This window comes from Daktulosphaira vitifoliae, unplaced genomic scaffold (genome assembly GCF_025091365.1).
Source record: "Daktulosphaira vitifoliae isolate Bord-2020 unplaced genomic scaffold, ASM2509136v1 Scaffold_2, whole genome shotgun sequence".
NCBI lineage: Eukaryota > Metazoa > Arthropoda > Insecta > Hemiptera > Phylloxeridae > Daktulosphaira > Daktulosphaira vitifoliae.
Window position 1 is genome coordinate 37,181,230 of NW_026099573.1, and position 17,654 is coordinate 37,198,883.

The window sequence follows — 17,654 nt, forward strand, 5'->3', positions numbered from 1 at the left end:
GGTAACAGACACAAAAAAAAAATAAAAAAATAAACACATCTTAGTAAAACCAATACCTTCTCAGCTTCGCATCGAAGCTAATATTGACTGGGAGTGAATCGCGGATATGACTATTTTAGTCATTAAACTTTTCTCAACCACACTCTTCCTCTTATATAAAAATTATTCATAATTATACGTTGTCATTAAAAAATATGAGTTGATCCAGTTTTAAGGAGCAAGAGGTGGGGATAGAACTAATTATTTTTATAAAAGTTATAGTGCATAGGAAAATATAAAACTGAGAAAAAAAGTTTTTAATTTATTTAATATTTTTGTTGAGTAAGGTGTAGTTAAAAAATCATCCTGTATGAGCAAATATTCATTCCTTAATTGCAAGAACTTGCAAGTACTAAATTAATTTGATTAGGAAGTAAATATTTCATATTGACACGTTCTTTGATACTAACAATAAAAATAAAATTATACTTTGAAGGTATATTACATAATCAAAATGTGCTATTACATTAATTATTGCGGAATTAAAAAATTTCAGACTTTCCTAAAGTAAATTAAAATTGATTAACTCAAAACCACATAATAGTAAGCCAATGTAAGCTTATACAAAAACTAAAAACGCTCTGTTACTAATTTTTAATCAGTTCTCATTTGCTATTATTAATTTAAACTTTTTGTTGTATTTTTTTTTCTATAAATTATATCTTAAGTCTTTAAAAATATATTTTTCAGGTAATCAATTTTTAATTTAAGATTCATTTTGTACAGTTAGAATAATGTGTAAATAAAAACAAACATTAATCATTACCTTAATACTAAACAAATAGATTGAACAAATCCAAATTTATGAATTCTTTACGAAAACACTTGAACGAATTAATCAAGTTTCCACTATATTAGAAATATATTATACACTAATGGGCGTGGTGTTGCGCGGTGGTCGCACTAGTTGTTGACAAAACTGTAGTGCTAAGCCACGCCTACCACCGTAGGTGAATGGATGGGTGACCAAACTTGAGCTTTTACGGTGGTGAGAAGGCACTATGTTCCCTGTACAGAAATCAACGGGAAACCACTGTACTTAATTTCCCTAGGATATACCAATCCAATATTTAATCAACCTAACGGTTGTAAAAAAAAAAAACGATATTAGAACAATTTTATAATTTTCTATAAATTTTTCTGTACCCTTGTATACTTGAATAAAATTTAAATAAAATTGACATGCGCAAACCAAAATAATATCCTATTAAAAACTATGCGGGTGGACTTTTCATGGAGAAAAGTGGCGCAAGAAATTTGTGCGGCGCGGCCTGGAGTGCCGAGAAACGCAAAAAAAAACTTATAACTCATTCAAAAATGAACAGATTTTAACGACATTTTCAAAGTACTTTTGAAATGTTTCTGCGTAAGTCTGATAAAAATTTCAGAATTTAAATCGAAAAACACGGTTGGCAATGAACATTTTTGATAAAATTTTTAAACGCTCACGGTGTGCTAAAAATAGTTTTCTTACCTTCACAAATAATTTTCCTAAAATAACGTGGTCAAGTTTTTTCATTTAAAAAAAAATTTGAAAATAGTATGTCGTTAAGTATTTTTCTCAGCTAATATTTCAATGTTTTATCAATGTATAATAAGATTTTGAAATAATCATTTTTTAACCCTTATCTTTCAAAAAAATTTAATGGATTGATAACAATTTAAGGACAAGTACTCATTGAATTACAATCATTTTAATACATAGAGTTGGTATGTATTGCAAGTGGCTACAATCTATACTGATGGATATATACTCTACCCAAAATTCTTACCTATTCTATGTATTACTATTCTATTCTATGTAATTTTCGATAAGTATTTGTAAAAGTAAATCCCATTAAAACTTATTTTTATTCTTAGTTTTTTCCTCAAGTGCTATAGTAGTTTCTTATTTTTTTAAATACAAACATTTAGTGATAATTTAATGCACTCATAAATAAATTGTTGATAAATTATTTCTATTATAGTTGTAAGTTTTATTATAATTAAATGCATACTAATATACTAAAATAGTGGCATATTTAGATAATTTGCATGAAGCTTTTATAACGAAAATGTTTGGGGAGATATACCCCGACACTGTGATTTTATGTCCTTGAGAGTTAGCATCTAGGACCTATGGACCCACCCTTTCGTAAATACATCACTGTATGATAAGAAAATTTAAGTAGTTCATTTGATAGCTTAATTATTAATTGATATACAGAGAGCTCAAGAAGATTAAGATAAATGTCAATCGTTAGGGTCAATGAAAACAATAGAAATATTTTTCTTTACTTACTGATCACCTTATATAATTCATAAAAAAACTAAACAAAATTAATGTAGAATAAAAAAGCCAAATAATATCAGTGAGGTATGAGGGCGAATAAAAAATGATAATTGAATTAATAGTTGTTGGATTTGTTGTATCTTAATAACTTACGCTGTATATAAGAAATTGAAAAATTTAAAGTGGTTAATTTGAAAACTATACGCTCAGAAAAAAAAATTTATTAAATCAATAGAATGGTATCTATTATTTAAATAGTAGTAAACAATATTAAATCTACGATAAATTTCATCAATTTAATGATATTTTCCTTGATTCTATGACGAGTTACAACCTTATTTTAAAACTATCGTATTTAAATTAAATGTTCAAATATTTAAATGCTTGCATTGTATCGTATAAATATATGAATTGATATTAATATTAATATTAAATTGATATTAATACAATATCCTTTGAAAAAATAATAAATTGTTATAATTTTAACTTTATATTATTCGTTAATGTTATTTATTAAAACCATCACATATTTTTAGCTTATTTTATAAATTATCTGTTATCAACTGNATTAAAACCATCACATATTTTTAGCTTATTTTATAAATTATCTGTTATCAACTGGAAGTTATCAATATTTTGCTTAAAACTGCTGCGTTTTTTAAAACGCGCACGATTATACGCCTAGTGTGTAAGCTTCCAAAATCTCTCGATATCTTTGTGACATAAGTTACTACTATATATATATATTAATGATTGTTTAAATGTTAGTAATAATAAGAAGCTCTACCCTTTCAGTAACCCCACTATTTTGATTTTATATCAAGAGAGATTATACCACGGAGCTCTGTGAAAATTACTGTGTTTTAGTAAAATTTATTTTTTTTTATAATTTTGCAGGTTGGAAAATATTTTATACTATAATTTACTGATGGATTTCGATGAATACAGAAAAAGAGGTAAATATGATAAGAAATATTAAAAATATATAATACAATTTTAGATTTAAAATTCCCATAATTATTTAGGTTGATTACCAACTTATATTGATATATGTGATTGGTAAAATTACGTACACTTTTTCTTTATAAATATAATTTAAGTATAAACTGTATTAAAAAAATTTATTCTGAATGGTTTAACTTTGTTTTCTTTCATTGTTTCAACACAAAAATGTAATTTCTTATAGGGAAATTCATGGTTGATTATATTGCTGAGTATCTTGAAACAATTAGAGAACGTCAAGTTTACCCTAACGTACAGCCTGGTTATTTAAGAAACCTTACACCAGATAGTGCACCAGTCGAACCTGAATGTTGGGATCAAATAATGGAAGATGTTGAGAACGTTATTATGCCCGGTGTAATAAACAACATTCTTTTACTAATATTTCAAATAAAATATTTTATTTTATTCAACTCATCGTACCTATTCAATTTTCTTTTTTTTAAGATCACACATTGGCAGTCACCACACATGCACGCCTACTTCCCAGCTTTAAATTCGTTTCCTTCACTCTTAGGAGATATGCTTGCAGATGCTATAAACTGTTTAGGCTTTACATGGGTATGATACAGTTTTAATAATTCTTCAAAGTATAACTTAACTAAAAATTAGTAAAATAATAGTCTAATAATGAAAAGGAAAAATAGTTTATCTAAAATTAATCACATTTTTTTTATAACAATAAGTAATTCATAAAGACTTCATTTTTTAAAGAAAATTTACACTCTCCAATCTAACAAAAAAGGTTCTAACTAAATCGATTTAATTGTTCAAGAGAACCATTTTAAATTTTAGACAATGTATATTTTCCGTATAATTTTTTGTTTTGTTGTTTCTGACCCAATCGTTAAAAAAAATTATACTATTTTTTTGCTAGAATTTCGAAAATAATGTGTACCAGAGTATATGATAATCAGGTAAATAAAAAATATGTTATTTTATCACTTTTCATTGGTAGTGTCGATTTATCCTTAAAATTTAGAAAAAAATATGGATGCTATCATTAATTTTTTAGGCTAGCAGCCCGGCTTGTACAGAATTAGAAATTGTAGTGATGAATTGGCTGGGTAAAATGATTGGTTTGCCGGATGCATTTTTGCATCTTCACAACGAGAGTAAAGGTGGTGGCGTTATCCAGGTTAATACTAAGATTTTAAATTTTAAACAAATTTTATTTTGAATTGAATACATTACAACACCTTAATTTTGTATTTAGACAACGTCTAGTGAAGCAACTTTTGTTTGTTTACTGGCAGCCAGAACACAAGCTATACGCCGTATACAAGAACTAGACCCTCAATTAGAGGACGCCGTGATTAATAGTAGACTAGTGGCTTATTGTTCAGACCAAGTAAATAATTTTACCACTAATTTTTATTGTTAATATTTTTTCATTTTTATGGTTGTCTTTCAGGCACATTCGTCTGTTGAAAAAGCTGGTCTCATTGGATTGGTAAAAATGCGTTTCGTTGAAAGTGATGACTCTCTATCCTTAAGAGGCGATCAGTTACAAGATGCTATAGCGGCCGACAAAAAACAAAAATTAATACCATTTTTCGTAAGTACCAATGTATAAAACAAAATAAAATATTCATACATTTTTACTAATAAAATAATTATATTTTTGTTTAAACAAAAAGTAGTTAATAATGTAATAACTAATTAATTACAGAATTTTTAAGACTCTTTTAATTAGAGTATCTTAATTAAAGTATTCTCAGACTTGATCCCCAGGGACGGATTGGCTCTCTGTGCTACAGCGTGATAGGTTGGTCATCATTGTATCTTTGTATCTAGCCAAATTCTGAGATGATGCCACAATTTAGATTAATAATTAAATTATTTTTCAATAATTTAATATTTTATTAATTTGAAAAAAATGTATTTTTTTTATATTGTACATCAAATAGTTACACAACAATATTTATATTGAAACCACAGACGGATAATTGGTAAAATATTTAAATGGTCTAGAATTATTTAAATTAATTAACGAGGGCTTTTATTAATACAGGTACAAAAAGTTTAGAGCTTTATAACATTGAGTTTCCCCAATTCTTTCCAAATTATTAAATTCGCCTGAAATAATAAAATTGATAAGAAAAAACATCATTTCCTGAGTCTAAAAAAATAGCGATGAATACCCTCTAGCCACTATTGTTCGTCCTTCTGATTATCATTTAAAATAATTTTTCAACCATAACTTGAATCCGGATTGAGGTCACAAAATTAAAGACCCACACATTTTTTTTCGCTTCATTGTTTTATCATATAAAACTAATATAAATAAAATTGAATAAATTGTAAAATTTTTTTAGTGATTTAATGTTAAGTATTTCAGCTAGTTCTTGTAGGTTATGAGGTAGAAGGACTATTATAAATAAAATACTATTGATTCATTACATAATTTTGTTAATATCGTTGATACCAATAAAAGTATCGAAATTTAAATATTACAAAATTATTGTAAAACCCTTGTCAACAAATCTTAACTTATACCTAATACATTTTACTATTTACTCTTTTTCAATTTCACATATTTTAATAATTTATACAATTTAATTACATTTATACTATATTTTTATCTTACTATTATATTATAGTTACTCGTCAACCGCCACAGCGTACGCACGTGTGTTATCTCCATTTATTCATGCTCTGTGTTCCTTTACGTATTCAACAATTATTACCTCTTATCGCTATTTTTATATCAATTTCATACCATGGGTTTATGTGATATTTGTGCCGTAAGTATTAAACGCGGTCAAAACGACTCAATTACATGTTTCTCTTGTTTGAAATTGTACCATCTTACTTGTGTTTCGTTAAAACAAGATGATCTCGACTATTTAAATAGTTTGAACAAATCATGGTCTTGTGTTAACTGTGCAAAAAAATCTAAAAATGCTATTTCCGTCGGCAACTCTACTAAACATCTCTCTTCTCTCTCTACTAATGAACCTGACTTAAAATTAATTATCAGTCATCTCGATAACCTACGCGCGGAGCAAACCAAACTTATTGATCTGATCAATGAGCAAAATGAGAAACTTAACTCTTTTGACAAAAAATTCCAAGATATCTTCTCTCAATTATCAAGTGTTAAAAATGAAAACAGTGTGCTGCGTAATGATTTGACTGCTATCAAAAATCGTGTCGATCTATTGGAATCAGCTGTTCCAAAGTCTAATGCTAATCACGACATGTTTTTTGAGTTTATTGACCGTCAAAATCGTTCTAAAAATATTATCGTTTTTAACGTGCACGAACAATCTAGCCAGAACAATACCTCAGATACTGATTCAATAACACACATTTTCAATAAACTCGGAACTGATATAAAACCCATAAAAATTAGCCGCTTAGGTAAACCTAACAATAAGCCTCGTCCATTGAAAGTTGAACTGCAAGCGGCCACAGAGGTATTTAAAATTCTCGGTCTATCACGCATCCTGAAATCCGATCAAAATCTTAAAGATATTAGAATTACGAGTGATAAATCACCGTATCAGCGAGAACTCCTTCGCGATCTACGCAACCAGTTGAGAGAGCGAATATCAAAAGGCGAGCCAAATCTGACAATTAAATACTACAAGGGTCAACCGACCATTATCTCCTCTGCGGTTCAAAAAAACTAGTCACTAATTCAAGCCTACTACTCTACTATCAAAATATTAGGAGCATAGTTTCTAAAATTAACTATTTAATCCCCTCACTCAATACCTCTCTATTTGATCTTATTGCTTTTACTGAAACATGGCTTTCACCTGATATATGTAACACTGAATTACACTTTGTTAATTACATAATTTTCCGTTGTGATAGATCGCCTCTAAATAGTGATCGTTCTCATGGTGGAGGCGTCTTGATTGCAGTAAAAAATACAATTAAATGTAAAATTTTAAATACTTCTATTAATTGCATTGAAGCAGTTTTCGTGCATTTACAAATGGCTGATACAATTTTCATTATTGGCTGCGTTTATATACCCCCTTGTTCCCCATTAATAACGTACGAAAATGTTTTCTCCGCTTTAAGTAATCTATACTCAGCCTACCCATCTGCAAAATTTATAATATTAGGTGATTTTAATCTACCATCAATTCACTGGAATCATTTATCGCTCCCAATAAATTGCACTTCTCAAGTAGATTCTTATTTTGTAAATATGTTGTCTTATTTTAACTTTAATCAGTTTAACTATATTCTTAACAAAAATAATGTAATTTTAGATCTAGTCTTATCAAATGTTCACCTAAATGTCTCTACTGATCCCGACCCATTATTACCATTAGATATGCATCACCCTGCTCTTAATGTTACTATAGATTACAATCAATTTATCATACTTAAGCCAACAGATTATTTTTATGATTTTAAACATTGTAATTATATTGATATTGTAAAATTTTTAGCCGATAATTTACCTTGCAATGCTTCTATTAATTTTAATCTTAATGAAATAATTAACCATTTATATAATTGTTTAAACGAAGCAATTAATACCTTTGTACCGAAAAAGCGTGTTTCGTCAAACAGCTTTCCCCCTTGGTATTCTACTGAGTTAAAAATATTATTATCACAAAAAAAAATTGCTCATTCATTGTATAAAAAATTTAATGACCCATCTGATTATAACAGCTTTTCCCATTTGAGGGCTAAATGTAAGAGAACTGCTAAACTAGATTATAAAAAATTTATTAATAAAGTCCAATTATCTGTCAAATCAAACCCTAAGTCTTTCTGGAAATATGTTAATAGTCGTAGAAATAATAAGTCAATACCAAGTCTCCTTACGCTCGATACAACGTCAGCTGATAATGGGCAAGATATAGTTAACTTATTTGCTAAATTTTTCTTTAAAAACTACCCTAAGCCAGACAATCTATCCATTTCTGCTCCTTGTTTAAATAATTCCTTAAGTAGTTATAATTTATTTTCCTTTTCGTCTATATTGTTCACTGAGGTCGATGTTTTAAATGAGCTTACCACTCTCTCTATCAATTACAACGTTGGTCCTGATAGCATTCCAGCCTTTTTCCTCTACAATTGCAGATTTATACTTACACCAACTTTAACACATATTTTTAACTTATCGCTCCAAAATGGTATATTCCCCGACTTATGGAAAAACTCTTTTATTTACCCGGTTTTTAAAAAAGGCGATCCCACAATTGTCTCTAACTACCGGCCAATATCAAAAATATCAGTTATTCCTAAACTCTTTTCAAAACTTATTTTTAATAAAATAAATAAACATTGTTCTGCATTTTTATCTCAACATCAATATGGTTTTATATCTAAGCGATCAGCTAATTGTAACCTTGCTATTACTAAACAAATAATACTTGACTCTTTCGTTGCTCGTTCTCAAACCGATATAATTTACACTGATATGTCAAAAGCGTTTGATAGCGTTAACCATGAACTACTGTTTATGAAATTAAAACTGTTTGGGTTCTCTGACCCTCTACTTTCCTGGTTTCGCTCTTTTCTTTCCAACCGCATTATCGTTGTTAAACATCTGAATTTTGAATCCGATAAATTTAATGTACCATCCGGGGTCCCGCAAGGTGATCACCTGTCTACCCTACTTTTTAATATTTTCATAAACGACATTCCGGATGTCATAAAAAAATCCCGCATTTTTCTCTTCGCTGACGATCTTAAACTGGTAAAAATAATTAATAATCAAGACGATGCTGATGACTTACAAACCGATATTAATAACATTCAATACTGGTGCTCAGCCAACCGTCTGTTATTAAATACCGAGAAATGCAAATTTATGCGATTTAGCCTAAGCAAAAATATCATCGATTATAACTACTCTATTTCTAATTCTAATATTGAATTATTAACCACCTTTAAAGACCTAGGCGTCATCTTCGACTCAAAACTAAATTTTTCAGCCCATACTGAAATGATAATTAATAAGGCAATGCGCAACTTAGGATTTATCAAGCGAACTTGTGGATCATTCAGAGATCCTCTATCTCTAAAAGTTTTATTCTGTGCCCTAGTTCGCTCTAACCTAGAATACTGTCCATTAATTTGGACTAATAATACCTCTAAACAGATTGATGTAATCGAATCAGTTCAAAATAACTTCCTCCGTTTCATCTCCTTTAACTTTAATGTTTATAGGCCACCTCACGGTTCCTATGACTCAATATTATCATTCATTAATCTTTCTCCATTAAAAACTAGACGCACTTTATTACTATCGAAATTGTTACATAATTTGCTCTTAGGAAATATAGACTGTGAAGAACTCCTTTCCCTCATCCGTTTTAAAATAAACCATAATAATACAAGATTCAGTGATTTATTTTATCCCGTCCCTTTTAAAACAAATTATATGAAAAACTGTCCTTCTAATATCCTTATGGCTGCAGGTAATTCTATTACCTTTGATTTTGTTTAGCATGTCTCATCTTAAGTCTTTCTATGTTACTATTTAACTTTTTTTTGTTCTTATATATATTATTACTTACAAATGTATAATGTAATTTGTTTGTAATTAGTCATTTCTATGACCTCATTGTATTATTGATACGTGTATACGCTTAATATATTTGTTAAGGACTTACGTCCGTTTATATTTAAAATAAAATAAAATAAAATAAAAAAAAATTTAATTACATTTATACTATATTTTTATCATACTGATTCTAATGAAATAATTAATGTTTTTCAACAAAACACTTATCAAGCACAGTATAGTCGGGTACTATTACCGTAATAAAAAAATTTACCCATAAGGACGGGCTAAAGGTTTAACGCGTCGCAGGGATAAAACTCCAGTTAAGCGAAGCCTAATATAAATTATTATAATATTATTCTAATAATTAGATGTATCCCTTTGTAAAATAATTTTAATATTTCATATAAGCGTTATTGTCAGGTATGAATTTATATTCCTATCTAATTTAAGCATACATATTTAGGTTTGCGCAACTTTAGGTACAACTGGTGCTTGTGCATTTGATAACTTAGAAGAATTGGGGCCCATATGTAAGTATATCAATAAATTTAAAACACAACGTCTTGTAAGTAATAAAACTCATGACACATCTTAACATAAAAAAATAAATATTACAACTAATACAAATAAATTCAATACTTTTTAAGGTCAAGCCGAAGGCATGTGGTTTCACATTGACGCAGCTTATGCTGGAACTGCTTTCATATGTCCAGAATTTCGCCATTGGTTATCCGGCGTTACGTATGCTGATTCAATAGCTTTTAATCCCAGTAAATGGATGATGGTCCACTTTGACTGTACAGCAATGTGGTAATATATATTATTTTTTGCATTATATCTAATTATACAGGACAACCAAAAAAAAAAACCCCGGCACAGTGGTGACGTAGCATAGTTGAATCAAGTATAATGATATCTGACAGTGATTAAAATCACTATAAAAAAAAAACGCTTTCATGAAAATCTTTAGATAGTGTTTAATTTTAAAAAATTGATGGATTATTCCAAAAGCTACATGATCTACTATTTCTTTATTTATATCCCGTATGTCGAATAAAAGAGGGATATAAATATTATTTCTCATAAAAATTGTATTGATGTAAAATTTAAAAAATAAAATCGAGTATTTCCACACAAAAATAGCATTCGGTAGTCATTTTCACCGTGTTGATAAAATAAAGTCCGAAATTTTTTTTTTTCCCATAATAAAGCACATTACATTAGCTTTAATTTAAGATATATATAAAAGTGTCAGACTTTCCGGAACATTTTCAAAAGTTATGTTGAAAAAGTAAATTTTTTGTGAAAAAGTTGTCATTTTAAATCCCCCCTTGTGGACAGGTCTAGGGTCAAATTTATAAAAAAAATATACCAAATGATAGGTAAAGACATCAAGCATTTAAAAAAAAAATTATATTAATATGTTCATTTTTGAAAAAGTTATGGCACTTTTAAGTAAAAAAAATTGAAAAAATTTCGAAAATTAGCGATTTTTAAATTTGTAATTTTTTTGGAGGTTTCCCCCATTTACGGGGAACGAGGGAATTTTTTTCAATTTTTAAGGGTAATGTCTTCGATTAGTTACGATTTGTGATCTTTTGACGTATCATTGAAAGAAATCGGTTCGGTGAGAGCTGAGAAAAAGTGGTAAAAGACAAAAAAAAAAAAAAAAAAACTCATCTTAGTAAAATCAATACCTTCTCAGCTTCGCATCGAAGCTAAAAAACACGGCAAATTAAAATCAATAGCTTTTTAGTTACACACTTTAAGCTTAAAGGTCTTCATTTTATGTAATTAATATGAAACTGCGATATGATTTTTATACTAACAAATAATTCATGATATAGCATCTACTTTTAGAGGTGGAGTCATGACAAATATGAACCCATTTCTGAATCCACCACAAGTATTAACTTTCATATCAATACCTAATTTTTAGGGTGAAAAACAGCGAACATCTTCACCGTACGTTCAATGTTGACCCATTATATTTACAACATGAAAATTCAGGTATTTTCTATTACAATATAATTTATAACTAAAATAATATTATTATGCACGTATTACAGTACAAATTTTTATCATCGCCTATAAATAAAAAGAAAAATTACTCTTGGTAGGAATAAGAATTGAGTTCAATACAAGCATAATAAAGTCAATTACAAAAAATAAAACTATCTTATAAACTTTGAAATTAGCTATAATTTTTATCTTAAATGAACTGGTAATTCTTCTAGTTATCAGAAAATTGCATAAATTGTATTTATGCTATTAAAATCTTTTTTGAGACTGTAATTAATCGAAACAAGTATTAAAATGAAAATTATATCTACTAACAAACCGTCTAATAACAGAATCTGAGAATTAATATAATCTATCTAGAGATTGAATATATTTTAAAAAATATATAATAAAATATTTTCTGTTTTATAAATTAGAATTTAATGCGTAGACGTTTCACGAGATCACAAAATTGTTTACAAAAGAAAATAATATTAGTTTTTTATTTTATTAGGTCTTGCTATTGACTACATGGTAAGCGTCAGTTAATTTTGTTAAATATATCTTTAAATTTATTCTAATATGTCCAACTAAAAGAGAGCCGTGACTGTCACTCATCATGTAGTGAAGTTTTTTGAATTTATGTATTCAATGATTAGTTTCAATTGATAGTTTTTGTAGACTGTATAACTCCAATTTAGAGGAAAAAATAATAAGCTGTAGCCAACGTCTGGTTTTTATTCAAATTTTAAGTTATTGCATTGTGAAAATACACCTTTAATATTTAGTGCCTACATTAAAGAGGCCATAGATATTATAAGAGATTGGACAAAGCTAGGAATAAAGCTAAATGGTCACATTATAGATATGCTGAGATTTGTGGACAACATTGCAATAATAGCGGAGAATGAAAAAGATCTAAAAAAGATTCTAGGAACAGGTGATGGAAAAAGATTTACATATGAAAATAAATGCAAGAAGACAGAAGTCCTAGTATGTAGTAGAGACAATAACATAAGAACAAAAATTAAATTAAAGGACGATGAAATTGTAGAATAAGTAGAAAATTACATATATTTGGTAGCACTAAGCTCAGATGGTAAATATAAATAAGAAATTATAAAGAGAATATCCTAAGATAAGTTGGCAATTTAAGAAAATAAGTCTTTTTACTTTAAAAAACATTGATCTTAATATTAGAAATAATAATTTACTAAAAACGTACATCTGGAGCGTCATGTTATATGGATGTGAAACGTGGACTATTGCAAGAAAAGAAATGAGAAATATAGAGGCACTCTTGCAGTGCTACAGGAGGATGGAAAAAATAAGTTGGAGTGATAGAGTTATTAATGAAAAAGTTTTAGTAAGGGTATCTGAGAGGAAATTAATATTGAAGAGTATACAGAAAAGGCGAAATGAATTAATATGCCATACTTTAAGACACGGTGGGTTGCTATTATTAATTTTAGAAGGAAAAATTGATTGAAAAAACTTAGAGAAAGACCAAAATTCCAATGCATAAGTCAGTTAATAAAAGATCGAGGATGTAATTCATATCAAGAGTTGAAGAGGAAGGCTAGTGATAGAGAAACATGGATGTAACTGCAAACCAATCATTAGATTGAATACTGCAGAAGAAGATTGAGAAAAGAAAATCATACAAAATAAACGAAAGAAAAGCATTTTAAGTGTACAATAATAATAATTATTTTGATAATTTACTGCCAAAATGATAATATGAGTCCTATTGTATCTATAAAACAAACCGGAATATCACGTCGGTAAAATTTAATGCCTATTACTAGACTACATTAACTATTTTGTTCATTACCAATTATTCATACAACGATTATCACTTTACTAGGTAGAATAATGGCTAATATATCCATAGTTATTTATTTTTCACCACATGTACTTAAGCTGAAAAAATTAAAAGTACGAAACACATATTTATGTTTATTGACCAATTCATATAGTGTACATTATATTGTCCACATATTTTTAACTTTTTTATTTTTTATTTGCTCTCCAGCTTGTAAACTTAAATTTTATAAATAATTAATTGCACGTAATATTTTTTATTGAATTTTTTAAAAACGTAAATTATAAATACAAATTTTTTTTTAACATGGCAAAGTATAAATATTACCATTTTCAATCTAAACGGATAACTTATCCCTTATAAACTGAACAACTTGTTCAGTTTATAATTATTTTGAAATGATGTCAAATAACCACTTCCTACCGTATATTGTTGAATATTTTCGTCGTACTAGAGATGTAACTGTTGAATCATATGGAGTAAATCTCACTTGCTTAAAATGTATTTGTGCTGGAGAGAAAATAGTTAAAGACAGGAAATCACAAGATTTGGCAGGTATTACCAATTATATTTTTTGAAGTCACCAAAAAAGACTTAAACCCGTCTAAAAATGTTTACCACGTTAGACGACTCATAGCTTTAACGAGAACGGTCAATTTTCTAAATCAGCAAAAATTTTAGTTGCTATACGTAAAATAACTGATTATAATAACTATAAATCATCTATAAAAGTTCTATCAAAAAACTAAATTTTAAATTTAAGAAAGTAAAGTTCAGTAGAGGGATCTAGCAGAGTGGAGTTGAGATACTTTTTATATTAGTATTGATTGAACCTGATAGCAATTAAAATTAATGTTGTAAAACGCATCCATGCGTATTTGAAATACATTTAAAAAAATTTAATATACTTACCAAAAAATACATGGATTGTAACTAAAAGTTGAATACTCGTAGAAGAAAAGTCGTCAGAACAGTTTAGAAAAAATTCAAATTTTATTAGCTATGCAAAACACTCTAAAATATGCTGATTTTACAAAAAATAGTGTGAATTTAATGTCGAAAAAATCCTAGACATCTATATTTCGGATAGTTTTACTTTATTTCATCTTAAAGTATATTGTATTAGTTTTAATTTAATGTAGTATTAAGAAAAAAGGCTTTTTGAAACATAAAAATCTGAAAAGAAAAATATGTTGGATATAATTTTTAGCCTCCCAGGACCTTGATTAATTATTGAATTTTCATAATAATTATTTTGTCGGCATGGACAAAGTCTAAAGTATTATCAATAAACATAAATAAATTCGCAAAAATTCGTCCAATTTTTCAAAAAGTTATTTCAAAATAAAATAAAAACTAACAATATTAACATCGATTGTTTTATGACGACTATAATTTTTTGGACCATTTCTATCTATTGTGAGAATTGTGGATAAGTAAAAGATAGTCACTGATAAAAATCATACTTTTAAAATTGCCAATTTAGAAATATTAGTTAATAATGCTTTAAATGAAGTATCAGAACGTGAATGTGATGAACATTATGTAAAACTATAAGAGAACGATTTTATAAAAGAAGGCACGAACAGTTAGAGTCATATTATTATTAATTTATTATAAACGTCAAAATAATAAAATTATATACATCAGAATATTGAAATGTATTTTACACAAGGAAATATACTAATAACCAAACCCAACCAGGGCACGACAGTTACGGCTCAGTTTTTGTTGGCCGCATTATAATCAGTTTTACATAGTTATAATAAATTTAAAAAATTATTTAAACAAACTTATAGCATTGGCAAATACCATTAAGCAAGCGATTCAGAGCATTGAAACTATGGTTTGTAATTCGTAGTTATGGAATAAAAGGACTTCAAAAACATATTCGTAATGTAAGCTTAATATTATACAGCTATACTTTATATAAACATTATAATCATAAATTAATATGACTTAAGACTATATTTATTAAATGTTACTTAGGGAGTACATTTAGCAAAAAAATTTGAACTGATGATTGTTAATGACTCCCGATTTGAGATACCAGCAGCCAGACATTTAGGTTTAGTCGTTTTTCGGTTGCGTGGTGAAAATCATTTAACCGAAAGATTGTTAAAACGTCTTAATTCCAGAGGTCGAATACACTGCGTACCAGCGTCTTTAAAAGGTATTTTGAAACCTAATATTTTATTAAAAATGAAAATTAGAAATCAATGACCTAAGTTAATTCTAATATTTAAATCAAACAATGGTATAAAGAAATATTTTTAAAAAAGTACATTTTTCAAATGATTCAAAATAAATTTCTTATTGCTTGCTTTAATAGAAATCATGACTATATTATAATTTGAAATAAGTCAAAACGAAATTGTTTTAATTAAAAATTATTAATAACTATATTTATAAACTTTTTAAAGGAAAGTATGTAATCCGCTTCACAGTGACTTCGCAGTACACCACTATCTTAGACATTACAAAAGACTGGTCTGAGATTAAAGAGACAGCGACTGAAATCATTGATGAACACAATTCAAATAATAACGATTTATCTTATAATAAAACAAAAGTTTCTTTAGCTGGTAATAATATTAAATATACAAATAGTTATTTTCAAATAAGTTTATGTACTATTTTGTTGTATGTCAACTTATACAGTAACACAATTAATAAAATACAGAATTTAAAATCGAAAAAATGTAGGGATGTAATTGCCTGTGTTATTTTGAATATTTCATGTGTTCATAGATGTTTCAAAGGTGTAGATATATAAGATAAATCAAACCTAACCCAAAACTCCTACAGTAGTATCAATAAAGTAGTAAAAGTCAATTTTCTCAATAATAGGAAATTTACTTAATTAATAGACTCTTAGAGAGAAAAATAACTTAATTTAACATAAATATTAAGCAGGTTATTTTTAACTAAGGTTGCCTTACGACAAAGCATACTTATCAATACATAATACATAAATCAAACAGAAAGTATCAGCGACTTTTCTAATTGTGATTCATCGATCGTGCATAGCCATTTCTTTCACTTTTTCTACGTTTTCATTGGTTGTTGATGTATTAGGGCATCCAAGGCGTTCGTCATCTTCAACGTCTTCACGCCCATCTTGGTAACACTTATACTACTCGTATACCTTTGTTTTACTCATGGCAGACTCACCATAGACCATTGTTACACATTTCACACACTTAATTTCAATTTTTACGTAAAATTTGATACAAATGCTTTGATCCATTTTTTTAAAAAACGAAAATCGTTGAACTCATAAATACCCGTTTAACCATACGGCCTTCACTGCAAAGCTAAAATTGAATCCAGCTGAAAATTTTATCATACTTCAGTGATATATGTATTAATATTATCAAAAAATTTTTTTATGAACACACCTCGTAGATCAAGAAATTACAATTATGTTATAATTAAACCAAATATTACAATATTAAATAAAAAATTTTACTTCCAACTTTAAAAATAATAGATTATATTACATACCTCATTATGAACTTCTTTGTTAGTTCCAAGACCTTTTTGACAAAATAAACTGCCGATAAGAATCCCCACTTTATATTGTCAACGTTACGCAGTTACTTAGGACAAACATCCCTGATGTGTAAATCGTTTCTGCAATTTTATTCTCACTACAGTTATATACTTGCAATAGCAGTAATTTACACTACGACCTCCACAATTTAAATCTAATTCTTAGATGTTTTTATTCAATTAGTCTATTTTGCACTAGACATTCTATGTTTTATGTAAAACCATGTTAATCTAGGTACAATATTTGTACCATATAACTCCAATTTCTCAAGTAAAATTAAAACTATATTAAATTAATAATATTTTTAATATAGTTTTAATTTTACTTAATTAACTAGCCACAAGTGATCAATTTTTATTATCCAATTTCTCGTTGTCTTAATTTTGGCCATTTTTTTAATTCTTATAATCTTAGCTTCGTCGTAATTGTTCTTGCGTTTGAACCTATTACACCACCAAGTCGATAAAATTTT

The 17,654-nt window shown here is 27.9% G+C and overlaps 1 protein-coding gene across 2 annotated transcripts in view; it reads left to right on the forward strand.

The window, feature by feature from the left end:
* Nucleotides 1–17,654, forward strand: part of LOC126899199 (histidine decarboxylase) — a 38,470-nt gene that overhangs the window by 11,298 nt on the left and 9,518 nt on the right. For both annotated transcript variants that reach the window (XM_050673792.1, XM_050673793.1), the window contains exons 2-14: nt 3,209–3,267; nt 3,498–3,670; nt 3,761–3,874; nt 4,329–4,451; nt 4,530–4,664; nt 4,728–4,871; nt 10,264–10,330; nt 10,448–10,610; nt 11,740–11,810; nt 12,316–12,335; nt 15,426–15,524; nt 15,616–15,799; nt 16,050–16,211. In XM_050673792.1, coding sequence (XP_050529749.1) covers nt 3,240–3,267; nt 3,498–3,670; nt 3,761–3,874; nt 4,329–4,451; nt 4,530–4,664; nt 4,728–4,871; nt 10,264–10,330; nt 10,448–10,610; nt 11,740–11,810; nt 12,316–12,335; nt 15,426–15,524; nt 15,616–15,799; nt 16,050–16,211 — 1,483 coding nt within the window. In that variant the 5' untranslated portion in view covers nt 3,209–3,239. The remainder of the gene's footprint in view (nt 1–3,208; nt 3,268–3,497; nt 3,671–3,760; nt 3,875–4,328; nt 4,452–4,529; nt 4,665–4,727; nt 4,872–10,263; nt 10,331–10,447; nt 10,611–11,739; nt 11,811–12,315; nt 12,336–15,425; nt 15,525–15,615; nt 15,800–16,049; nt 16,212–17,654) is intronic.